Source organism: Bacillus rossius, chromosome 3 (genome assembly GCF_032445375.1).
Source record: "Bacillus rossius redtenbacheri isolate Brsri chromosome 3, Brsri_v3, whole genome shotgun sequence".
Taxonomy (NCBI): Eukaryota; Metazoa; Arthropoda; class Insecta; order Phasmatodea; family Bacillidae; genus Bacillus; species Bacillus rossius.
In genome coordinates, this window is record NC_086332.1 from 53,778,528 (window position 1) to 53,805,839 (window position 27,312).

Sequence of the window (27,312 nt, forward strand, 5' to 3'; positions counted from 1 at the left end):
AAATAATGAAAGTGGGAATGTAAACCCCTGTACAATAATCTTTCCATAAGAAGCCGATGGCATTGGGACTCAGCCCTGTACAGTCAGGCGATGGAGAAGACGGTCAAATTTGCTGCTTGCCCGAAGGCGAAACAGAACCTCTGTCCCAGAGTGACACAGGACCTAAGGGTGGAATTCCCTTGGCGGAATTTTATATGTCTGGGGATGAAAACCCCAACAGATCAACAATCCGTAGGACGTAATGAATTTAAAAATATTAAATATTCTATAAATTAGGAAATTTCAGCGCATGCCACTCTGATGTTTATTATTATTAACTAATATTTATTATTTAAATGTTTTCTGCAAACAAAACGATAAATTAACGACTCTTCGCACTCAAATTTAATTTATTTAAAGAAATGTAAAATGCACTAAAGAACAATTATAAATCAAAAAGGGGATAAATTATAATAGAGCGGTTAGATCTTCCATGACTGCTGATAGGCTTCGCACTGCCTGAGAGGGGGTTTGAACATTAGGCCGTCCAAAGATGAGTGGTGGGAATGTAACCCAAAGAACACTCGAAAATGGTCATAGGATTTTTCACCTAGAGGACCGGGTCTTGGCTCATTGGCTCAGAGGACCATTACTTTTGCGCCGCTCATTGGCTAGCTTGACCTAGCTCCTATTTTAGAAAAACACATAAAAGAAACCAGTCTGCCGTCTGGAAGTCACGTAGCTCTTACTTAAATATAGCATCTCTTCGATAACGATGTAAAAGAAATACAACTTTGGGGTAGAATGCAAAAGAAAAAAGAAAAATGGCTAGATGTAACAGCATCAGTGCTCAAACTCTATGTACGTCACTGTACATCACATTTACATGCAAGGGAAAATAAAGAAATAAACATGTACAAGTATTAACGCAAAATCAGTACAAAAAACACTACAAACATTGTTCTTGCTTACTTTACGAATTATGGTTATTAAAAAAAAGGAACGTAATCAGAAATTAAATATATAAAATCGTGAAACAAACTTCATGAAGAATAAAAAAAAAACCTTCAGAGGTATTACTAAGTTAAAAAAAAAATTAAAACTCTTTGCGTCAAGTAGCTTGTTAAAGACTGAACTTACGTATGTAAAAATAAAAAAAATTAACACATCTTAAATTACCTAGAGTGTGCTAGCCTAGAAACGGGATGCGTAAACATATCCAAATTAATTTAGTGGACCTCTCGTTGGAGGTTGAAATAATTTCAGGGGAATACGTATTGTGATATGCTTGATTTTATTATTATTAATGAGCTAAAAGAAAAGATAAAAAATATGTCTGTTGCCCTACTACTTGTAATAAAGCAGAATTAATTCCATGACCTATGACTGTAGCACTTTATAAGTCCAAGACAAGATTAATAATTAAATAGAGTCCATTTAAACTTGGTTTGAATTATTTAAAATAAATCCTTAAAATAATTTAATAAATAAAAAAATTAAATTTAAAGCCTAACCTTAAAGTACCTGTAAGCTTACAACTATTTATGCCGTTGTTATATTAATGAAATTAAATTCATCCCGTTGATCTCAGATTTTGGATATCGTGTAGGAACACAAAATGGGCGCTGTGAGGGAGGCCGAAACAAGGGAAATGCGTCCTTGAGCACTCAGTGACTAATGGGGACTGTAACCCCTGTAAATGGGTATGGTAACCCGTAACTTACAAACTAAATTTGGGAATATAACCCCTGTACATAATTGTTTCGCTGTCCATAAGAAGTCGAAGGCATTGAGTCATAGCTCTGCACAATCTGACGATGGATCAGACGAAAGATATGAATTTAATACTTGCTTAAAAAGCGAAGTACACCTCTGTCCCGGATACCTACATTTCTTAACTCACACAGGCTCAATATGTTCAAGCTCCGACGGTTGATCAGACCATCAGGCCGAAGCAGAGAGACCTACGAGGGAATTTCACTCATGAGTTAGTTCGGGTTTGAAACCCGAAAGATCAACAAATTTGGATGAAAAATGGATAATGAAAAAAATTTAGATGTTTTAAATACATAGCTGTACACCACCTTATAAAGGAAATTAACACCGATCCAAAAATTATAAAAGTTAATAAATTGTTTACTCAAAATTCATAATTACAAAAATATTATTTATCCTTTACCTTGCATTCTTAGATTAATTGGTAAATTGCTCATAGAAAACTCGACGTTAAAAAAAAAGGTATAGTTTTCTATCTTACAATAAATTCCTCACCTCATGGCTAGCGTAAAAAGTATTGGGGATTCAACCCGTGTATATAAACAATTTAATTCAGGCCTTTTCTTAAAGGCACAAATGATTGCACCTCTCGTTGGGTGATCACGAAATAAATCTAAACAAAAGCTAGGCACATGGATGTGTATGGTGACACAATGACATAGTACGTCGAAGTATATTCACGTTGCTTGTGAACGATGCAATAGGATTAGAGTACTTGTTAAAATTACTTATGAGCATATTCATATTTTATATTACTTAATGAATGGACCCTTTTTTAGATTTATTTTATGTATTATTAAAATACTTAATCGTTAATTTTAAGATACTTAGAAATAGTAAACAATGGAAGTTTCTTAACATTAGCTAAAACAAAAGGTTTATATTATCATATTATTTGTATTGTTAATATTATTTTAAGTTATATAAACATATTATGTTATAATTTACGTTTCCCTAGATTAAGAAAATACTTTGCTGCTAGAATTAATGCAGTATAGATTATTTATAGTGCTTATTTTGTGACATAAAAATTATATTATTAGGACATACAAAGCATGGGTAGTTAGTTTACAAAGTACGTGGTACGTGGGTGGAGTAGAGAAGAGTTCCGCGCGGTTGGCGGCCCTGTCATGTGGTGAAGAGATAACATGTCGGCGCGCGCAAGACGCCGAGAGACAAAACAAAAAATACCACGATGTCCGAAAGGAATTCTATTATCTGTTTTTCACAAAGATTGCCTGGTTTGCAGGCGGATGTGTTATAAAAAAAAACACAGATAAAAGGAGGAATTTAAACAAACTCGGGGCACTGTCGGCCGTGAGGAACAAACTAGATTGCAACGCATTGTTTCGCTGCCGGACACGGGGGCAACGACATGACCTTGCCTCCTCCAGCCGGTGAGGCGTGAAGGGGAGGGGTGAAGAGGATGACAGGGAGAATGACACACGCGCCTGATAAGGCACGCTACCTGAGGGAGGTCGCACCGACGCGACGGGGCCGCGTAAGAAAGACGTTGCTGGAAGTTAACTGAAATTTTAACTTACAAACTTACTAGTAAAAAGTTAAGCCAGTTTTAGGACTTATAATAATACTATATAACGAAAATCTTAGTGACAAACAAAAAAAATATTTATATCAAATAAAATTAAAGTATTCTCATAAATCAAACCAAAATACAGTTAACAATTTAAGAGTAACCATAACCACACAAACTGCTACCAAATTGTAACCGTAACCATGCTAACTGCTACCAATTAGTAACCGTGGTGCTGTGCTCAGGATAAAACCATAATTATTAATAATAAAAGTCCGGTGGAAGCGTCAGGCTAATTATCTAAAAGGACTTGCCAGAGGGGCACAGCCCACTTACAAACACAATTTAAAATTAACCTCCCTGACAGTAGGAAAGGTTACGTGGATTGTGGTTTCAAGTAGCAGCAAATGAAAACAATCGTATGGTTTGGTTTCATTAGAGGCTTTTACTGTTGATTAGTAGTTTAGTATCTTTTCATTGCCTGTGTCTTACATTTGAAAATATCTTACGGCATTACCGCCATTACAAACAAAACTGGTAACAATGTTAGATTCTTATTTTTGATACATTACATTGAGTACACTAACGAATAAAATAGAAAAAAAGGGGTGGGCCGGGGGGGGGGGGAACAAATTCATGCTATATTAAGTACAATTTGGTGGAGGCGCCGGGTAATTATCTAAAAGGACTTGCCAGAGGGGCACAGCCCACTTACAAACACAATTTAAAATTAACCTCCCTGACAGTAGGAAAGGTTACGTGGATTGTGGTTTCAAGTAGCAGCAAATGAAAACAATTGTATGGTTTGGTTTCATTAGAGGCTTTTACTGTTGATTAGTAGTTTAGTATCTTTTCATTGCCTGTGTCTTACATTTGAAAATATCTTACGGCATTACCGCCATTACAAACAAAACTGGTAACAATGTTAGATTCTTATTTTTGATACATTACATTGAGTACACTAACGAATAAAATAGAAAAAAAGGGGGGGGGGGTGGCGGGGGGTGGGGAACACAATTTCATGCTATATTAAGTACAATTGTTTAGGAACATTGAGCTCGCAGGCTCATAAAACAAATATATGTGTTTAAAATACAATATTGTATAATAATAAGGAAAACGTCCTAAACCTGGCAGAGTTATAAAGCTGTTCTTCATTTCTTTTTGAGGGGTGCCGAAAGATGGAGGGAGACTCCATTATAGAGGCTCACGAGTTACATTTTGAGGTGCAATAATCTGGCGCCGGACTGGGCCACCATCTTGAACTGGTCTGGGGCCCTTGAAGCACTCTGGAATTCTTGAGTACTCTGGGATTCTGGAACCCTCTGGGATTCTGGAACCCTGCCTATAACCAATAATCCACCTGGATTAGCTTGGTTAGCAGGCAGTTTATGCCGGGTGAAGTTAAGCCCAAAAAAAAGGCAACCTAACAGGTTTGTGTGGGACGAAGTGCAGCTTACCTTAGCTGGCAGGGTGAAGTAGGTAGTGGCTGTCCCTGGGGGTGATCCGGGTACGCGCGGCGCGGGAGCTCGCGGTAGCCATGAAGAAATAATTATGCCGAAAACCAAGAAAACTAAAGTTAAACTTAACTATTTGGGCAGCTACGAAGAAAAACTAAAAAAAATCAAGGCGACATGGCCTGGCTCAGAAAGCAACTACATTATTGCAGAAAGCGGATCACGATAACTGCTGGTCGTTACTGCGACCTGTTGCGAAGATGCGCGCTGGACGAGAGCTGCCCTAAAAATCCCTGAAATAGCGCCGGGACGCTAACTTAAAATTAAGCCCGGTCGTCTGTTCCTCTGGAGGAGGGGATCGGGAAACCCGAAGTGCTCCGAAGGGCTCCGAAAGAAAAAAAAGGCTCCTGCAACCTTTCGACTGAGTGTGAGGTCGACTGTTTCTCCTGGTGGGGATAGGATGGTCAGTAGTGCGCTCTCGCTCTCAGCTGGTTCGTCCTTTCGCCAATAGATGGTGTGGGCATGCGGATCGGAGTCTCGCATATACCATTGCGGCACTTGGTGGCCGCCATTTTGCAAGGGGGGGGGGGGGATTTTGGCCTTGAAGTTGGTCATTGCCACGGCTGGCCGATGACCGCTGTGGACCAGGACGGGGTGGGGGGTATGTCCGGTGAATGACCTGTCCTGGGAGAGTTCGCCGGCCAGACGTTGGGACGTGCGGCGGAGCTTAAAAAAGGACACCAAAACGTGTTAGAGACCGCAAACTTCAGCACACCTCCGAGAAGGGGTGGAGGTGACCATGGGAAGCTTAGGGCGGCTACTTTCGTCACGCGTAGCGCTAAACTCGTGACGAAACGCGACGGCCAGTGGATACTGTTGCTGATGATAGCCCTGTAGTCGGCTAGACCCAGCAAATTTGGTGGGAAACGGCGGTGAGAGCACTATACTGCTCAACAAGCTAACCTGCCGGTATACTCGACCGAACAAGTTTGGATGGGGCGAAAGCAGCGGGCGAAATAGTAAAATTAAAGTTATAAAAAAAATTTAAAATTTTGTAAAACTAAGAAAATAAAAAAAATTCGTGCCTAAAGTAGCACTGATTCGGCACATTACAAAATGTGAAACTGAAGTTAACGCGAGTAAGAAACTTGCCAAGCACCGCGCCGTACACAATGAGTGCTGTGCAGCCGCGTGCGCGGGTGGGGGGGGGGGGGGGGGGAGCGCGGCGGGAACGGTGCGGTGTAGGTGGGGAAATATGCCTAAGTGTGCTTACCTGAACGGGCAGATACGTGAGGGCAGACGACTGTGCCACACGTATGCGAATACGGATTTTTTCCGCTACAAATTCATTATTATTCACTGCTACCCAAAGACACTATTCCACGCGGACGAAGTCGCGGGCACAGCTAGTTAACAATATATAGATTTTTTCCTCTTTCCACGACAATTTTTCACAAAAAAAAAACAAACAAAAATAATACTACTGCTATCCTGTAAAATATTCATGTTTTTTAATATTTCTCTATATTTGCTTAATATAATCCTTTTTCCAAAATTACTAAAGTAAATGTTAATAAAACCAATTTGTTATGTTGCTAGACATACTAACAATTTTTTTAATGTTAACATTGGCATTACACTATTTGTTTAGAATGTAATTTACACAAGAAATTTTGTTTTATTATTTATTTACATTTTATTCTTTAGAAAATAAATTTAAATGGAGGGTTTCATACTGGATCGATACCGCTTTTGAGCAATCAAACTTAACTTGAAGAGTTTTCTTGCATAAAACACACCAAGAAGACACTGCGCTTCCGAATTGTACATGCAAAAGAAGTAAGGAAAATAATACTTGATGAAAACAATTGTAAATAATCTGAGAGAATAAACAAAAAATAAATTCCTCCGACTCGCAAGTAACCTGCAGAATGCGGGTTGAACACCACTTATCTAGACCATACACACATAGAACAGGCTTCGTATCCCAAGTAGACTACTATGATCGTGACACAGCAACATATAAACTTTGGAAGAAAGTAAACATAGTAGATGATACCATTTTTTGCTTCGTAATTTCCATCTTGTAGTGCGGAGCTCATTGGACTCCATAACTTCGCTATCTACTATAATTCAAAAGATAGACGCATAACAAGATATTGCACATTAGAGTTACAGAGCAAGAAATTTTTTATATAAAAAAATCATGACAAATGTAAGTTAACTAAAATCACATAAAAAAAAATTATGAGCTCTCATCGTATATTCAATGTCCGGAACAAAAAATTTATCCTTTAAATTATGTATTATGTATTATTGCCAATGGCAGGTGGTAGGAAGCGAGTGGTGTTCCGCAGGGAGGCGTCGCTATCTCCATCTCTCTTCCTCGTTTCAACGAAACATTGGCTACCTCGGGCTCTGGAGGCGGGGTGCTGGAAGAGCTGGCACAGGCTTGAAGTGAATAAAGTATTTTTGTGTCCTCCCCCTGCCCCTCCCTGCAACATGCTCACCCCCCTTGTGCGCTCTCGGAAAGAACCATGTGTGTACCTGTATATTGTAAATGCAAAATATAGTATTACAAGTACGGTAACCACAGATGCAAACGTGATTGAGTCATTACGTGAATAATATTACGAGACAAAATTACAAGTTAAAAAAAACATTAAGGAAAATGAATTGTAACAAATAATTAGTGAATAAAATATATCAAAGCAATTGAAAAAGCATCGTAAATTGACTGTATTGCCTATGAGGACAGGAAAAACCATATATAATTTACTTAAAAAAATAAATGTTTAAGTAAAACATAAATTAAGCCTTTGTAGCATATTAGTAATACGTGAATGTGCCACCCAGCATACAGAAACCTAAAGCTTAATACACACACATGTAACCATATTTTCACACACTTTCACGGTTCTAGACATTTGAAAATGCACGGAGGGAAAAAAAAAATGCTTAAAGACACACAGGATAGTAACAACTTATTAATAATTAAGAATCAAGTATCAAATGAAATCCCACATAAACACGGAGTGGTCAATAAAAAAAATAAAACCAAGGAAATCAGATGTAATGTATTTATCCAGAATAAATATAAAACAATTATAGCACCAACGATAGTTTCTAAACACAACACACATAATAGAATATTCTCCATCATGTCGCAACCCTCCATGAAAAACAAAGGCACCAAGAAAACATATTGATATAAAGACCTTGTACTCAGCCGGCCACCACAGCACAGCATGAGTCGCCAGGTGTGCCTTTCAGAGACAGCAGGGATTCCCATAGGGGCAAAATCGATATGAAATTATCTTAAAAGACTCATATAAAACTAAATACGTTTTAAACCACAAAAAAAAAAAATCAAGGTTAGAACCCCAGTGAGACATTATAAAACCGACTTGTGTAAAACGTAAGATCCCGAAGTCTGAACACACTTGAAAACCACCATCGATTAAACACGCAAACAAAGACGGCAAAAACTAACCCAAACCGTTAAACATTGTTGCACAACTTGGTAAAAAAATTAGCTGTTCTCAAACCTTAAATATGTACAATGTATTAATGCAAGAAATTGCACTAGCCAACTTAACATTCATATTCCACAAAATATAAGTAAAGTTCACGGAGATACATTGAGACACGATTATATGCATGAAAGATAGATAGATAGATTAGTATTATACAAGACACAAAAAAATACTCAAAATTCTAAATAGATCAAAGTATCCTTTTAATACTAACTCAATGAAGCAGAGAGAATGTTGTTATACCCCAGCATTCTATATACTAGTAAGCACATATCACAATTGAACTAGTAAAAAATAAAAAAATAAATAAATGCTAGCGAACACACAGACAAGTTAACATAAAGAAAACACCATTGGCTGCAAAGAAGAAAATACCATCAATTTCAGCTCTACAACCGCATTCATTAGGAAAAATTTGGAAAAACAAAACTAATTGTACTTTTTTTTAACCACACAGGAATGTCTTGGAGTATAATTGCTGTGTAACAAATTTAGGAGAATAAAATTACAGTGTATTTAAAAATCTACTAACAATTATAAAAAAAGTATGTGTGTTAACTCAGAATTGCAAAAGCATTAATGAAAACCTACAAAACCTCTCTCTTTCTCTCTCTCATTCGCTCTATATACTGGTTGCGAATTTCCACGATTGGTACAAATAACTTACAGATAACCACCCCACCGATGCATTATGCTTTTGAGAGGGGAAACGAGAGCAACCCAAGAACACTCGCAGGCTCACAGCAATGTCCACCACATTTACATACTTGTGAGGAATAAAAAAAATAGGAGTATCCAGAGTAAACCCCAATCTGCTTATGACCGCATCCACCACCTGCCTTCATTTGTTGAAAACCCACACAAGGGATGCACCAAAATATCTTGGCGCCAAGGCAAGTGATCTGTGCACTCAAACACTCACGCATGAACACGAGACAGCGCGCAAATCCCAATAGGGTAGTTCGTGAACTCTCATCAACCTCCAACACGTTTCCAGACGTGCGAAAATATCTAACTGGAGTGAAAGTTATTAAACAGATATCGCTCACAAATAACGTTTGCTCTGTACCAAAAACCTGTAAAAATAATTTTCTAGGACATAAAACATTAAAAATTCCACCATCACACGAGTATAAAATTTTCGCTACAGCTCAAGGGTGAGAAGTAGACTTACCGTATACTCCCACTTAAAAAAAAGCGTATTCGGGCTCTTATGTATTTTCTATGGCGCTATGATGTGGCATCCTTGATGTGGCTTCACCATCGTAATCCTTCGGAATATGTTCGGCTGTGTCCGACGCACGAGAAGTCCATCGGCTATGATCAACCATCTTCGACTTTGACCACAATACTCTAGGTTATTTCACTAGTTATGAAGTACACTATTACAAGTGTGATGTTTTCCGTATAGCATACTATCATCATATATAATTCACCGTATATTAGACCTTATGTTTAGTTTATTTAAAGTTATAAAAAAAAAAAAATATTTAGTGGACGTAGGTGGATTCAAATACACAAGCTTACATTACAGGGAGTAGTAAAAATTAAATAAATTTTGTGAATAGTATGATAATAACTGTTAACTTAGTCAAATTCTTTATATTTATACATATATTTATCCTTATAGTGTTAGTTTTCTAGCCATTAAATAATTTTTATTGATTGAAATATTTTATAGTGATGTATGAACAGGAGTAGGTGGGTATCGAAATTGCAACACATAAACTGAAGCTTGAGACGGTGAACATTTTTAAAGAGAATTAGCAAAAAAATTAAAAATAATTTTAAAAAGCGGAGCACACTGAGAAAATCAACAAAAGATTGACAAATAACCTGGAACACATTGAGAAAATCTCTTACATGTTCATGAAAATAAATTTTTTAATACTCTGGGAAAACCAATCATCAAAAAATCAAAATTAAAATATTAAATTTCAAATTTTTTTTTGTAAAAAAATTTAAGAAATTTTAATTACAATTAAATAAATTCTGTAAGCTCGAAACGGGGAGCATTTTTAAACAGAAACGTAGCAAAAATTAACATAATTTTAAAAAGTGGAGCACACTGAAAAAATCATCAAAAGATAGACAAATAACCTGGAACACATTGAGAAAATCTCTTACATGTTCATGCGAATAAATTTTTAAACACACTGGGAAAACCAATCACCAAACCCTCAAAATTAAAATATAAAAATCCAAAAATAAAATATTACATTTCAAAATTTCTTTAGTAAAAAATTCAAGAATTCTAAATTTTAATTAAATAAATTCTGACTTGTGAAGCCTTGCTGAAGCAAGGATAGAGTTCACAAGCTTTATTTTTCATCTTACCTCGTGGTCTAGCGGTTAATATCACTGCCTTCCAACCTTGACGTGCACACGTCCCCCGGATCAAAACCCAGCCGCCCGCCACCTCAACCTTTTTATTATTAGTGAAAATAACTTCAGCACTTCACAGCAACACCTCCTAGCTCCTAAAGAATGAAACACAGCAGACGTCATCGCCCCCAGCAGACGACGCGCTCCAAAGATAATTCCACGTGGCGACACACCCCCCACCTGCCAAGGCCCACCCCAAGCAACCACTTGTTCCTATGGCCCACAGCAGACGACGCACTCCAAAGATAACGCCATGTGGCAACACACCCACCTGCCACGCCCACCCGAAGCAACCACCTGTTGATAGGAAACAAAATGGCCACCTCCAGCAGACAACTTCTGGGGGGGCTGCCTTCATTGCATAATCAATGTTTACATTGTCACAGAACCAGCTCGCTCCTCCTACTTACATACCTTATCCATATTTTTCAATGCCAAAAAAACTTTAAAATGGGACCAATGGAACAAGTTTCAAAAGGTTATTTTTACTAATGTTTGGTTCAAAAAGAGTGAAGCTTCTGTCATTGAACCACTGTAGTTTATTTTCTGGGTGACTTTGGTTGTGTTTAACTAAAATTGAAATCATAATCTAAGCCTGAATGATTTTTTTAAAGCTACAAGAACCAAAAGGTTTTTTCCAAGCCCTGAATCAAACGATGAGAGTAAGATTCATACTATCGTTTCAGGTATGTTACAGCATTCTTGCAGTATTTTCTGTACCTAATGTTTTAATTTTTTTGTTCTCTTACAAAGTTCAAATTTTAGTTCATGTAATGTAAAATAAGGTTTGTGTAATGTAACAATAAAAGTGCGCAAGCAATATATATCACCAATACTAGCATTAGTGCACCCACTGTGGTGTGTATGCTAATACGTTTCAAGCATGACAATCTGTGACTAGATCACTTTAAGATTTAAATATGCGTGGAGTACGCGCATGGCAGAAGTGAAACTTCTTGCTTATTATTATGTTAGGTATAGAAACACAATTCTTTTTGTGGTTGCAGATAATACAAAATATATGTGAGTGTTAAATTATGCTATTGCACATGTGTGAAAGTGAGTGAAAGTATGCAAGTGTGAGTATGTGAGTGAAAGTAAGCAAGTATGTGAGTGTGAAAGTATGTGAGTGTGAAAGTATGTGAGTGTGAAAGTATGTGAGTGTGAAAGTATGCGAGTGTGAAAGTATGCGAGTGTGAAAGTATGCGAGTGTGAAAGTATGCGAGTGTGAAAGTATGCGAGTGTGAAAGTATGCGAGTGTGAAAGTATGCGAGTGTGAAAGTATGCGAGTGTGAAAGTATGCGAGTGTGAAAGTATGCGAGTGTGAAAGTATGCAAGTGTGAAAGTATGCAAGTGTGAAAGTATGCAAGTGTGAAAGTATGCAAGTGTGAAAGTATGCAAGTGTGAAAGTGTGCACGAGTGTGTGTGTGCAATTCAATATTAAGGGAAGTAAAATTAACATTGCGCTAAATAAATTTGTGCACTTTGAAAACGTGCTAAGTAAGGGATTGGTGTATTCATGTCTCTTTTAATATTAACATCAATCTATTAATTTTGCCAAATGTCTTCCTCAGTACCTGGCTTTCCCCATCTCTTCGTGCACGGTGTGACGAACACCCCTACTGGTAATACCACGCCTTTACACAATAACATGCCAGTAAGATGCCAGCAATCAGGCAAACATTTGGCTGCTAACTTTTAACTTAAACTTTTTAGCCTTGTAACTTCAAGTTTCTATTACCATTCAAACAATGCTCTATTTTTCTTTGTGTAACTTTACTAAAATGCTTTGGCCCTCATTGAGGACTTTCTTTGGTGAAATGAAGCAAAATGTGTTTATAACTGCACAAAGCATTAAGGTTGGTATGCGACCAACTGGTTTTCCTCCCATATTTCTTCTCGAACTACACAGAACCTAACAGATCCAAAAGAAAAAAAATAGCTATACTAGTTAGGCCTACAAGTTCACTGATACGACTACAAATCATGCAGGTGTAATTTTTTCTGTGCAAAACTATTTCTCTTTATGTACCTTTTCTCAGGTTCCACTTACATATGAGAAATTGATTACACACTGATTCTTACAAATAATAGAAGAATATACACTAAGAATTCTATTCTGATGAAATTATTAATTTGAAAAAAAAATTACATTTTTAATGTACCTACTGTAAAATTTGTGTAAAGTTTGTGATATCAGAGTTAACTCTTGCAGAGGTTTTTTTTTTAGAAGTCATTGTTGGTTATGATTATTTTTAATGCCTTTATCACTTATATTGTTTGTATAAATCATTACATTTGTGCAGGTGAATGTAAATCTGAGCCTGGAAACTTGACATTTGAAATGCCCTCATGCAGAAGTCATGGTGCAAAATTTAAACAAGTCTCAGAAAATACTTTGTCAAATTGTGGAAAAACTACACACAATAATCCAGGAGTACGAAGGAGCATGAGGATCAAAAAAGAATCTTGCACTCCTTTGCCTAGAATCCAGGAGTCTCCTCAAAACAGCAAAAGAAAATCTCTGAGCACTGCACGTCAAAATATCACCAAGTCTCAGTTGAACCTTTCAGGTTTGTCACTGATGGAGACTACAGCTAGCTCTGATGCACCTGACCTGCCATTGAAATGTTTCACACCTTCAGCTAGTAGTTCTCCTTCACGGACTCTGCGTTCCAAAGAGTCTCCTCGACACAGCAAGAGAATAAGTCAGCGTGCTGTACCTCAAACAAGGGTAAATTTCACCAGTTCTCAGTTGAACCTTTCAGGTTTGTCACTGATGGAGACTTCACCTATCTCTGATGCACCTGATCTGCCATTGAAATGTTTCACACCTTCAGCTAGTAGTTCTCCTACACGGACCGTGCGTTCTGTAGAGTCTGAGGCTTTTTATCTACAAGCTGGTGTGTACCTTGAGACAGGAGAACTTCATGCTGGTGCTTCACAGTCAACTTTATCTCAGTCGGGTATGTAGCTTTGTTTATAAACTGTTATTTAAAATTAATAAGGGTTTTTACCCATGTATGTTCATGCAGTTGTATAGTTTCACCAGAATCTTGATACATATGATAGTGATAACTTGTTGGCCACTGTTTGCATACGGAAATGTCACTACATAGCCACTACAAGTGCTACAGCTCTTACAAATAACCAGACAGCTTGTTTAATCATAGAAGTCCATTGTGCTGGAGTTTGACTGTATAATTATGACCTTGCATACTAATTTTTCACAAAAAATTTCTTATTTTTGTTGGTAGTTTTCAGGATATTTTATAATTTTTAATAAATATTTTTTAACCTTTTAAGGAATATGTTTGCTAAATCTATTCACGCATTAAATCTGAAACTAGTACATACTATAGTTTAGGCTGTAGCATGGTTTAGTATAACTTTGTTTTTTTGTCACTTGTTCTTGCAATGCTTGTAAACAGTTTCAGGCAGTGATACATTCACTTCCTACAAACTTCCTACAAAGGAGAGTGCATCTGACGAAGACAGAGAAGTATTACTATCTGCAAGTAAAGGTAAAGAATTTCTTATTTAAAATGTTTGAATTCACCAAGTTGAAAAAACTTATGTATTTGTTAGTAATTTTGGCTTGTGGTTTCTTCTCAAATGACTTTCATACAATAACATTTGTTGCACGACCAATTGAAATTGTACATATATAGTTTTAATGTGACTACAGACTTTTGTGATTTAGTTCACAGTGGTCCATTGTTAGGCACTCACAGTAACTTAGGATGGCACGGTTGCCAAAATTTTACCTTAATATTCACACTTAATTAGCTGATATGGAATTTGGGAACATACAAGGGTTATTTTTTTTCAACCTCCGATCGGCTGTAATAAAAAAACGGGAATGAATTGGGAAATAATTTTAATGTCAAAAGAAACGTACATCTTTACTCTATTTTTCCACATAATCACCGTGCAGATTGAGGCATTTGTCGTACCGATGCACCAGCTTTCCAATACCCTCTGCATAAAATGATGCCTCCTGCCTATTCAGCCACGTTTTAACTCTGCACAACACTCATTCGGCGATGGATTTCTGCTGCAGTGTGTCCTTCTGCCTGTAAGAAACGGATGACTCCACGCAGCTCGCATTTATGCAGAGGGTATTGGAAAGCTGGTGCATTGGTACGATAAATGCCTCAATCTGCACAATGATTATGTGGAAAAATTGAGTAAAGATGTACGTTTCTTTTGACATTAAAATAATTTCCCAATTCATTCCCGTTTTTTTATTACAGCCGATCGGAGGTTGAAAAAAAAAAAAACCTCGTATTTAAATTTGTTATTTAAGAATTACTATACTCTGGCTTTCATGGGGAGTTTTGGATCGGTGTACGTGTAAATCTTGGGCGCCACCACGTGGATGGGCTAGTGGACCCGGCTACTGACTTTGTCCCAGGGCCGTGATGTGACCCATGTGGAGCTAGGCTCGACTTCCCCCTGCATTGATTTGCTAGAACTCACCGGTCGGCTGTCAGCGGTGGGCACGCTAGATTACCGGTGAAGACGACTGCTTGTGGGGTCTTGAGTTGCCCCACACACCTCTGTCTCTGTACTGGAAAGCTCGTGGTCGAGAATTGAGTGCAATGAGTCGGGTGAATATTAAGTTTTATTGCCGTCGACACGTACACTGACAATGCGTACAAAAAACAGCAAGTAGTCCACCTTTCATTCTGACCAGGACACCGCGTGGACTGGCCCCGAAAGTGCAAACTCGCTAAATAATACTAAACGCTCCGGGGAGCTTTAATTAGTTCAGTTACACAGTGTGCCACTGGGATAGGCTTCAAAGGTAAATTAAAAAAAAAATTTATAAATAATTACGATGGCAGATGATAACAGATCATTTGAGAGCAATAGTTGAAGTCGACGAGATACTGAGATACGTCCTATCCCGCACGGTGAACGGAAGAGGCTGTGGCGGGCCATGGGTGTCATGCCTGCAGGAAGTGCTGAATTTACCGTTAGTAGATTGATACAGCAGAACAGTTAAACATGACATATTTAAACCCTTCAAAAATTTAACGTTAATTTAGACTTAAGTATTACATATTACAGTTATTTAATTATTAACTACATTATTTAAAAAGATGAAATCTCCACTGCTCAAGTTAGGGTGGGTGCCAAAAGGGTTCGTGCAGGGCGATGGAACACACGCGCACACACACACACATGCACTTGTCGGTGGGAGGTTTTAAATAGAGGGTGTCGGTGGGAGGAGAGAGGGTTGGCAGCGGCGTGAGGCACATCGGGCTTAGGGAGAGCGTAGCCCTGGCCGACGTCATGGCTGTTAGAAAAGGGCTCTCATTCATCGAATGGACTTCAATTAGGTTCACTATGTCTGCTGTTCTTGTTCACCTTTCACATTTAGTTTCTCCGCTCAGTTTGACTGTATTCATTTTATATTCAGTCCTTAATATTCTCTTATATCAGTAAGTTTCTTTAGTTTTTGCTGTGTAATTTTATTGTTGTGTTTATAGTATGTAATAATGATTATGTTTCTTGCATTATGTTTGTTTTAGCTCTCCGAAACCAGAGATATTTTCATTTTCCAAGTCCTAAGCTGCAAGGTGTGTCTGATGACCACACCGTGCATTCAGGTATAGCATAAACACACGTAATGAAATTTCTAGGAAACAACGGAAAATGTATGTACCACTAACTTCTTAATTCTAGTTGCCATTTATGTAATAAATTAGTGTGATTTTTGCAGTTACAGATTGATCCGTACTAGCCTTTATCATTTCATCTGCCAAAAATCACTGAAGAAACCACAGTATGAATGTGCAATCATGTTTGATTTAAAGTAACCTTGGGAGATTCATTCTGTCACATTAAAATGTTTAAAATGGCCTCCACCATAATCCAGACAATTGTACCAGTCACGCCATGTTTTATGTTGTGAGTTCTCCGTTACGTGTTCTAATGAGTGTTCACGATTTTGTTGGTGATGTTCTCTCGGATTTGTGCAAGTGTAAGCCTATCCTGATTTACCCAATTCTTCAGGTAGTCTTGCAGGTGGAAATCTGAAGAAGTTTTGTTTGGGGATTGCAAAAAATACATGTCCTTGAGAAGCTGCGGAGATATGAGAGGTATGGCATGATGTGCCATCATGTTGAAAAGAGCCTTCAGTGTATTTAGTGTTCTCAAACTGCTCCACAAATTCATTGAGTGTGTGTCCATATAACTATGTCTTTGCCCTTTAGTCAAAGAAAATTGGGCCAACAATTCTGAATGCAGACATGGTGCACCAGACCTCAACCTTTGCATAGAGATTGGGGAATTTTCAGCAGCCTAAATTCAAAAGACTGTTTCGAAATTTGATGTAATCAGAGAGATGAATCCAGGCTCTGCTCAAACCACGTTGTAGACAGTGTGTGTATTCTTTCAATACTAGGAGCTTGAAACCATTGGCAATAACACATGCTTTGGCAAGCCTTGTTCCCTCACAGCATGCACTCTGTATGATCATAATTTTGGTCTATTTTACGTGTTATAAAATGGTGTGCTTATCGAGTAGCATGACTCCTGGCTTAGTTGATGCAACTATGTTTTTGGGGAGGTTAATAGGATTGGATTGCTTATGTTAGTTATCTGTTTTATCTTGTCATTTTAAAATTGTATAGGTGTAATGCATTACAGGATGGTGTTTAAAGTTGTGTGTGCATTCATGGGGGTTGGGTTGATGAGGGTGCAGATTAACTTCACAAAAGTTTTCCTTGGTAAAGAGCATATTCTCACTTTAAGTAGCTAGGAAAATAAATTACAAATGGATAATTGATTTTTCCTAGGTTTCATTTTTTTTAAAAATTTAAATTCATGCGTGCAGCAGAAATTACACAACACCATACCTTATCAGTTATCAGTATCACCTTATCGGTAGCTTCACCAAAACAGAGGGTTTCTCGAAAACCTGATGGCTCATTACGGTCCAGTTTTCAGCATCCTCGGTTTATCATCTGCTATTTACAATCCCTTCACATAATGTATATTTAATTTGACTTCACATTTCCTTGTATATTGTAATAGAATGAACTTTATTTTTTACTTAGCAGTGGTAATAAAAAAATTGAAGGGAATCTCTTTTTTGATAATGTGTACACATTAGTTGTGTAACTGCTCTAAACTTAACATCAGAGTTTAAATATTATAGGTCTGAGAGAATATAAAAAAATATTGGGGAATAATTTCGTTTTCATTTCAAAATTTCAAACTGAATAATTTTCTTCAATTATTTGTTATAATTATTTGCTACTGATGGATACATCAAGTGGGATTCATTCATAACAAAATTTAAAATTTTTAAAGTATGACCCAAAAGTTTTTGCTGAGAAACTTAGATTTGTTTTTTGCAGTATAGTATTCTAATACTTTTATATCTAAAAAATATTCTGTTATTTTATATGTATAAATATTTATTGGCTGTATCAATAAATTTGTTTTCAAAAATAAAATTTTGTTGGTAAAAGAGAGTGCATTGCCAGGTTTTTATTTTTTTTGCATATACATTTCTCTATTTTTCATTTAATTGTAATTTTTTTTATTAATTTTGCCTGGAATCCTGTGAAGTGTGAAAAAAAAAATTTCGCTGTGGGTTTTAATTCAATTACAAAAGTACTCAGTATTTGTAAAAAAAAATATTGATATTTAATTTGAAAAAAAAAAAAAAAAACAGGATTCACAGAAGCCTGTAAAATACTCCAAAATCTTGCTTTGTTACATTTGTTGGTATAAATGGCTCTTAAATGTTGCAGGTGATACTGAATCAAGCCTAATGCTTGCAACTGGTTCCACTTTTGAACTTCCTTCACAAGTTTCCAGAGATCTTGCAAAAATGAAAGTAAATTCAGAGGTTGATATTTCAAGTAAGTATTCTGAAACAGTCATATTTTTAATTTATGCATTTCAATAAAGAAAGGATAGCAATTTAAAAGTTTTACAAAAAAACAAACTTTTTTCCCCTACAGGTTGTACTTTTAGAATAAATTTCAAAATGTTTTTCTTTGGAAATAGGTTTCTTAGCTGTAAGATAGGAATTTGACTTAGATAAAGAAATACTGTGATTAATAAATTTTTATTTTGTGTTTGTGCTTCTAGTAAAGGCTATAGAGAACAAAGAAAATGTACCCCATATGGCTAAGACAGATCCCATATGCAAAACTAACCAAGACAAGCGAACAAACATTAAGTCAAAAATACCTGTTCCCAAGAAGAACTCCGCTTCTAAAGGTGTGGTTTGTGATTTTATGTTAAGGTTGTGTGTGTGGTTATTTTTCTCTCTTGTATGAATCTCTCAGTTTAGCTTTTACATTTTACTTATGCAATTAAATTACTGTGTATTGAATTTTCTTTAGAGGGTTATTTAAGAACATACATCTTAGCCGCAAAAGGTAAAAGGTGTCTTTTGTGTTGTATTTTAATAAGCTATTTTAATTTTCAGAATAAAAACTATTATTTTTTAGAGACCTATACAGAATAAAAATAAATCACCAAGTGTTTGTGTGTTTGATACATGTTGATATGTCAAGAAGGTAAAAATGTGTTTGACTTGCAAGCTCCAATATTTAAATTATACATTTTGGTACAAATTTCATGTGGAATAAATTACATTCATTGTATTTAATACTGTTAACAATTACTTTTGTAATTTAAGTACTTTAGAATGCTGATTAATTTCATTTTAGTTGCACTTCAGATCTCAATGTTATATGGTGCATTGACATGCTTTTTGGTGTTGTTTTGGTTTTATCGCAATTCACCGTATAATCTTGTCCCTAGCCTTTCAACAATTGTGTTTTTGTTTTGTGAGGAAAAAAAAACTGGGTTGGGCAAGTTTTTTTTATCATGCATACTATATATTTTATTAAAATTTCTAACTTAATATGTAGGTAGTGAGAGATGTAATGTACACTCAGTAAAAATTTGGAGAATCACAGCTTTAATTGATTTGCTTCTCATGGGACTTTGCTAACTGTGTATTCTGATTTTATAGGAAGTTCAAGGGATGGGCAAAAATTTTCAATATGTCTAAGTTTGAAGTACAAAAAATTGTGTTTGCTAGGTTCTACTGTTAGAAAAATGTTTAGTTATTTTAACCAACTATGGCTCTCCAATAATAAATTCTCATGTACAGAATGTTTAAATGTTAGCTGCCAATAACAAAAGCTGGACAGCTTTTGTAAGTAAATTAAATACTAAGTAAATAAATTCTCATATTTTCTTTTAATGACTTTAAAATTATGCTATGTAGAAACATTAAAGCCAATGATAATTTTAATCTAAAGTGTGGTCAACTTATGTAGAATAATCGGATTGAAATCACTATCAAATAATAATACAAGTGCGAAAATGTAATAACGTGAGATTTTTCTTATCTGTAAAACATGCCTTAAGAGTACTAGTTTCAATAGAAATATAAAATATTTATTTAAAAAATTTAACCTCTTCCAGGGAAAGTATTATTTTACTACCTAAAAACTAAGATATAATATTAAATTGGTGCTTTGTAGGCTTGAAGTGTTCATTTAGGATTTTTTTTTGTTCTTTCAGATAAATTTGTGTCAAAGATTCCAGTCCCTTTCCAGTTCAGAGGACCAGGTCATGGGAGTAATACAAAAACTGCAAGTGCAAAACATGTAGGTTGCATCTAAGCTATCTTAAATCAAGTTTAGTCCATAATCATTACTACTGTGTTTTGAAACATGTACGTATAATGTAGTAATTGTTAAATGTATCAATTATAGTGTGTGTAATAGTATTTAAAACATTAAAAGCAAGCATGTTCTTTTCAGGGTTTCATAAACTTATTGGCTTCAGTTATAATGGTTCAATTGAGTGAAAAAAAAAATTATATAGACATAAATCGGCAAGGATGTAAAACTGTGCAATAGAATCTCTGGTGATGTTTGTTTTTAGTATTTTGTAGCAGTTTCCATAGTGCGGAAAATTTTTAGATAATTTTTCATTTTATAGTCTATACACCTCAAAACCATCAACTCAAATGTTACACACAGATATATAATGTATGTCACTTCCGTAAATTTGCACTAATTACTTCCAAACTGATGCATAAAATCTAGTAATGGAAAATTTCGGTTGAGTTGTCACTGGGCAAAATCCGACCAAAGGGGTAGAAATGGGTAAGGTTTTTTGAAAATAGAAAAATTGTTGTAATTCCCATAGTATAAAGAATATCACTTCCATTTGAATGTATTATAACTTGTGTGATTAATAGCAAAAACAAAAACGTTTGTCTAAACACATTTTGGATAGAACCAACCATAACTGCAAGGGGTTTAAAAAAAAGGGTCGGAGGACAAAAAATTTTATAGCTTTCTTAGTACAGATATAATTGAATCTGTTTGAATTATTTGTAAATATTAAAAATTTTTATCTAAAACTTTTGTTTGAATAAAACAAATTTTAATAAGTTGAATCATTACTTGCAAGGGGTGGAAAATAACAGGGGTTGAAAGACAAAAAAGATTCATAATGCTCTTAATTTGCACACTAATAAATCACTTTGAATTGTTTGTAAACCGTACAAATATTATCTAAAACTTTTGTCTTAAACAATTTTTGATTAGACTAACCATACCTGCAAGGAGTGGAAAAAAATAAGGTTTGGGGGACAAAAATATTCGTAACTCCCTTAATAGACACACAATTGTATCTGTTCAAATTCTTTGTAAATCTTTTTTTTTATCTTAAACATTTGATTGAAACTATTTTTGGTAAGACAAACCATTCCTGCAAAGGGTTGAAAATAAACAGGGGTGGAAATAAAAACATAACTTTCATACAATGTACAATGTTCTATGTTCTTATTTACTGTAAAACTTGAAATATTAGTTTCTACTTTTGCCCGAAATAATTTTTCATCCGACCAATCATTACTGTAAGGGATGGAAAATATAACGGTTGAAAGACAAAAAAATTAACTCCTTTAGTACACTAACATATCTGTTCAAACTGTTTGTATACCTTATAAAAATATTATCTAAAACTTTTGTCTGAAACAATTTTTGATACAACCAACCACTGCTGCTAACGGTGAAATAAACGTGGGTTAAAGGACAAAAAAGTTCAGAACTCCCTTATTATGTAACTGGTAAAATATATAATGATTAATTGTAAATCTTCTAATAGTTATGTAAAACTTTGGTCTGAAACAATTTTCGATATAATGAACCATTACTACAAGGGGTTGAGAAAAATAGGTTGGAAAATAAAATAAAACTTTATTTTAAACCTTCCAATTAATGTCTTAAACATTTGTCTTACATAAATTTTTATGTAACCAACCATTACTGTGAAAGGTGGATATAACAAGGGTTGAAAGACAAAACTTGTTTAGTGGGAATACTATCAAATCCATTATAATTTATTGTAAAAATTCTCAATAATATCTAAAACCTTTGGTTGAACCATTTTTTATGAAACAAACTGTTACCGTAAAAATAGGGGTTCAAATAATAAAAAAAAAAATCAACCCTTCCTACTATAAAATTTGTTCCATTATATTTTAAACCATTTTAATACTATTTAAACCTTGGTCCAAAGCAAATTTTTATGCAACTACGTAGTAGTGCTAGGGATGGAAAATTGTGTGAAAATTTCAAAAAATTCATAACTACCTTAGCAAGCATAATATGAAATTCGTCAAGCTATTCAATGCTGGATGCATTAAGTTAAAAACATTTTCGCTGCATGGAATATAAGAAAATATTTTCAGTAATTTTGGAATATTAGACAACAAATAGGATTCATTTACTTTAAGTTCTTAAATTTTTCCAGATGTTTATAGAAGTTTCCAGAAGAAATAGGTACTTCAAAATCTACGTACGCCTGTAGGCTGTGTTGTCACCTGAACTATCTCCTGTATGATTTGTTAGGTCCGACTAGCTCTGAACGGGTTCCTGGCCATGTGGCGGGAGACAGTGGCGATGAAGTGAAGAGTTTATGATTTAACTTTGATTTAATTACACCTTCCCCATAGTACATGGCGTTGTCACAATCCTAGCCCTTTCCGTCTGCGAGTGCATGGGCACGGCTCTAACACAATAGTGGTCGTTTTCTGCAGGGGCGCAACAACTAAATTTCCAAAAGGGGGGCAATATACCTTTTTATAAAGAATCATCGATTCCCTCCTATTGAAGCGGGGGTCCAGGGGTCCTCCCCCGAGAAAATTTGTATTTCAAGGTGGAAAATGGTGCTATTTAAGCAGTTTTATTATCTAAAAATTGATTACACAGCACTTTCTTTGCCCCCGTTTGCCCCCACTTCAAGGTTTCAGAGGGGGGGGGGGGGCAAAATACCCTTGCCCCCTGTTGTTGCGCCCCTGGTTTTCTGGTTGATTCCGAACGCACAGATGTTTGCAATCTGGCCTACACAACACGAGTCACACTGTACATTTCCTGACCAATCGGTGATCCGGTACACGACGATACTATTCCTGGTGCGGGACGCCCGGTTTACATGAGCACGAACTAAAAGGTGTTTACAGACTAGCCTACACAACACGTATCACACAATACAGTTACTGACCAATCAGTGGTCGACACGGATTACACATAGATACACTAAGACACTGAATATTTACAGTTTCGCTCCCTCGCAATGATCACGCGGACACGGTGAACTCTTTCACTACTCCGTTACACTGCAGACTTGATATCACCGAAATTCGGGGCGGATTTCAACGATGATGCAAACGAGTTCGAATGGACCGAAAGTTAATGACGGATCCTCAATGGTTGAGGGATGATGGCCTCGTGTTGCGCGGTGCGTCAAACCCCGAGAGCTTCGTCGCGAGAACTGCCCTCTTCCCGCCCGAACTTCGCGCGCGAAAACCGTGCAGAGCGCGGCAGACGGTCTGGGCTCGAACTGCGGCCTTGTCGCGCGGTGAACAAGAATTAAACAAAATGACTTATCAAACATTACAGGAAGGATGGTTTATAAAACATATTATAAATATAATATAATTAATGGTTTCACGTAACTAATTGGTCCCAGGAGGGGAAAATACACTGATTCCATAACTCTCTCAGAATAGCCGCGCGGGCGGCTATTGCACTTCCGGCTCGCGGCCGATCGTCGTGTTGCACCTTGCACTGACACTACACTACACGCCTGTGCCACGGGCAGGAGAAGGCGGTGGCACAACATAACGGACTGCGGAAATTAGGGCGACACTTGGGTCGACGTCAGCTGTGCCAAAAGTTTTTTTTTTGCAATTCTAAAAATTTTCTTGTTCCATAATTTTTATACTGTATTTCTGATGTAGTAGATAGAATATATGCAAGTTTGAAGATATTAAAGCAACTACCCATGTTGCTGTTGCGTGACTTCTGAAACTTAGTAGAAGAAAATGAAGAATGGTTGTGGGATTTTTGAATGCCTTTAAATAACATATATAGAGCCTTATTACACTCGCTCTAATATACACTTAAACCACCGCTGGCCAGTGGTAATTATTTAGTTAATTAATATTTAAAATACTGCCCGCTTCTGCCTAGTTTGGGTCCGCTCAGGTCTGTTTGGCTCTGTCTTTTTTCAGTGTGTGTGTGTGTGTTTATTTCAAATTACGTTAAAATAAGGTGCTTTAAACCAGTTTTCTGAATCACATGCACTTGGAAAAGCCCCAATTGACGTCAAAATATTTTTTTGTGTGTGTGGCTGGGAATTTTTGCCCGTTATGCGTAGCATTGTATTTTGTCAACATTTGTGTTTCTTGGTTGCATTTACTACTGAAGGCTATTATTTATTGTGTTTAATTCTAGCAGCCTGCAGTTAAGGTTGTTCCATTCCAGTTCACTGCTCAGCCAACCACACTTGCCAATAAATCAACAGCTCAATCCAGAGGTTAGTAGTGAAGTAAAAAAAATAAAGCATTAATATTTCTGCTTACCATTGCTTTTTTGGCTTCACTTTTTTTATAGTTGTATGGCACCTTAATGCTTTTAGAATGCATGAGCTGTAGGGCTGCTAGTTCTGGTGTAAGGCCATGTATCTTTGATACTGTTGCATGGTTCTAAATTTAGTTTTGGTTGGAGCATCCACAGGATGCTTAAAAGAAATTTTGTTATTATAGGTCTAGTATTTTGTAGTTGAACTGACTTTTAACTTAGCTGTCCTGCATGATTCTGTGGTGTGCATGATCAAAAAATGTTATTTGATTACACTTTAAATTTTCTAGTCTTTAAAAAAGTAACCTTTTTATTGGTTTTTCAAGTACAGTATTTACAGATCATGCCAGGAATTAGTCTGAATTGAAATTACGTTGTGTTTGTATAGGACAATCGCAAAAGTTCATAATTATTTTTATAAAAAATCAAAAATTGCATCATTCAAAATGGCCTGTCACTGTGTATAAAACAACTTACACATGAGAATTGTAAGCAGGAGTCAAAAAGTTATAAATTTTCAAGTTGATTCCTTCACTCGAATTTGGGATAAAATACTGATTTCGTGAAAATTGTTGGGAATTTTACAAAATTTATTCTTCATTTAAAATTTTTTATAAAAAATGCTTACTAATATACAGTTCCAGTAAATCATATTTCATAGCTTAGTTAATTGAAAGTCCCACAGCTAACTCCTATTAGAAATACCAGGGACTTCTACGTGGGCACATCCATGGTTGACCCGGGCCGACTGCCGACACCTAATCAAATTCAGTTTCCAGGTGAAATGTAAAAGAGGTACAGTGCAGTCTGACCTCGACCAGTAGACTTTGAACCATTCACACCATGTCCAGTAGTTTTTAAGCAAACCACCACCACCAAGTGATGGTACCTAATATTACAACTGCTGGTCTACAACTGTAGGACAACCTGCTGCCTTTACCACACACACGGTGATAAAGTGGTCCAAGTAACCAACCAATCACAACACTGCTCTGAAAACACTAAGCTATAAGCTAAATCACAAAATTTGGTATACTAATTATCCATTCGCAAGGTTTTCTGTACTTAGGTCTTACAGTTTATTGAAACTTATTCTATTTGGCTACCAAAATAATCCCTAAAGGAGCTTCTACTACATATAAATAACATAACTATAATTGTGCACATAGTGTATAGTACATACAGCGAAACTTGTTGACGAAGAAAAACTTTTGGATGGTTATTAACATTATAGCACCGATTGTAATGCAGAAAATGGTCAAAATGGTGCAACTGATCTCTGCTCTGAAAGATGCTGTTTTCCAATTAACAGCAAATTTCTTTAGCCAGTCAAAGGTGACCATGAAGTTTTCTTGTAGCTTGGCAAGCCAGCCAAGCACTGTGCCAACTGATTAACACTTAAAATTCCAAGGAAAAACCTATGTCTTGAGTGTGTGCTTCCCTGAGTCATCATGCTTGTGAGAACATCATGAAAGGTTTGTTGACTAAAAATCACGTGGTGCCGAGCAAAGTAGCTGTAATTTTAATTTTACGGGGTTTTTCAAAATTACTACCTGATGCTTAGATGGTTCGTTTCCAAAGACTGAAGCAATTTCTGCCTATATTTCTTTGAATATGTTTTGAAATGTAATGTCACGCTGTACAATTAATCACTTTGCTTCGTAAAATCTTTTCATCATGACTTTATTGTAACTAAGAAAAATACACATCAGTTTTTTTTTTTTTTATATATTTTAACTTGAGTAGTGCATGTGCTTACAGTAGGAAGCATGGTTGCAGCCTTTCTGTTGCTTTAACTTGAGTGTAAATCATTTTTGTAATTGTATTATTAGAAGTGACTGTCAACAAATTAATTTGGCTGGAATTGTAGCACCACTTTGTCTGCTGCTTTTGAAGGAAACTACTGTAGTGTCAATGTGTTTTGACTGCCGAACTGTATCACCAATGTAAATAAGTGTGTTGTAGTGTGGTGTGACCAACTATGGTAAACATGTTGTATTTATTTAGTTTTGTATATGAAGTTACAATTTATTCTAAAGTACTGTGTTTAGGTTAAGTCAGATTGTGTGCAGTGCACATGTCTGTTCATATTCTGCAGACAGTAGTAAACAAATTGCAATAAGCCATTTGCGAATAAGAGTAATTGGGTGCAATATTTTAATCATAGCTGAACACAGATTTCCAGCTATGTAAGTTCTTTTGATTTTATTTTATAATACTACAGAAAACATGGTTCAAGTAGGAATGATTGTAAAAAAGTTAAGAATGTGTTCATATAAGTCCTATTTAGCCCTATTTTAATCATTTGCCTAATTGTACAGACAGTAGAAATTTATGAACATGTTGCATAAATTGAGCATAAATAAATATTTATAGTTAAAAAACCGAGGGAAAGCATTAATGTTGAAAAATGTTACATTAAGTGAAGGTGGATATTATTTCCTCTAGCATGAAAATGTATCATTACAGTGTATTTCAAACAGTGTAAACACCTTAACATAAAAATTTGTTGCAGATATATGAACCCTCAAATAAGCACTTTAACCACCCTGACCTTTGGCATTTTATAAGAAGTTAAAATTGAGATGTGTTAAAATTGAGATGTAGAACTGGGCCGATCTGAAAATTTGCTGATCATACAGATAACGGATTGCTTGCTGCCGATCAGGCTGATAATTTATACCGATTAACCTTTCAAAAACAGTTAAACACAATGAAGA

At 36.0% G+C, this 27,312-nt stretch overlaps 1 protein-coding gene across 6 annotated transcripts in view; it reads left to right on the top strand.

Annotated features, from left to right (window-relative positions):
* Nucleotides 1–27,312, top strand: part of LOC134530702 (uncharacterized) — a 72,086-nt gene that overhangs the window by 39,245 nt on the left and 5,529 nt on the right. For 2 of the 6 annotated variants that reach the window (XM_063365789.1, XM_063365794.1), the window contains 8 exons: nucleotides 11,282–11,353; nucleotides 12,974–13,633; nucleotides 14,099–14,191; nucleotides 16,208–16,285; nucleotides 18,440–18,550; nucleotides 18,783–18,914; nucleotides 20,235–20,320; nucleotides 24,467–24,548. In XM_063365789.1, coding sequence (XP_063221859.1) covers nucleotides 11,282–11,353; nucleotides 12,974–13,633; nucleotides 14,099–14,191; nucleotides 16,208–16,285; nucleotides 18,440–18,550; nucleotides 18,783–18,914; nucleotides 20,235–20,320; nucleotides 24,467–24,548 — 1,314 coding nt within the window. The remainder of the gene's footprint in view (nucleotides 1–11,281; nucleotides 11,354–12,973; nucleotides 13,634–14,098; nucleotides 14,192–16,207; nucleotides 16,286–18,439; nucleotides 18,551–18,782; nucleotides 18,915–20,234; nucleotides 20,321–24,466; nucleotides 24,549–27,312) is intronic. The other 4 variants (XM_063365790.1, XM_063365791.1, XM_063365792.1 and 1 more) reach the window with 4 other exon arrangements.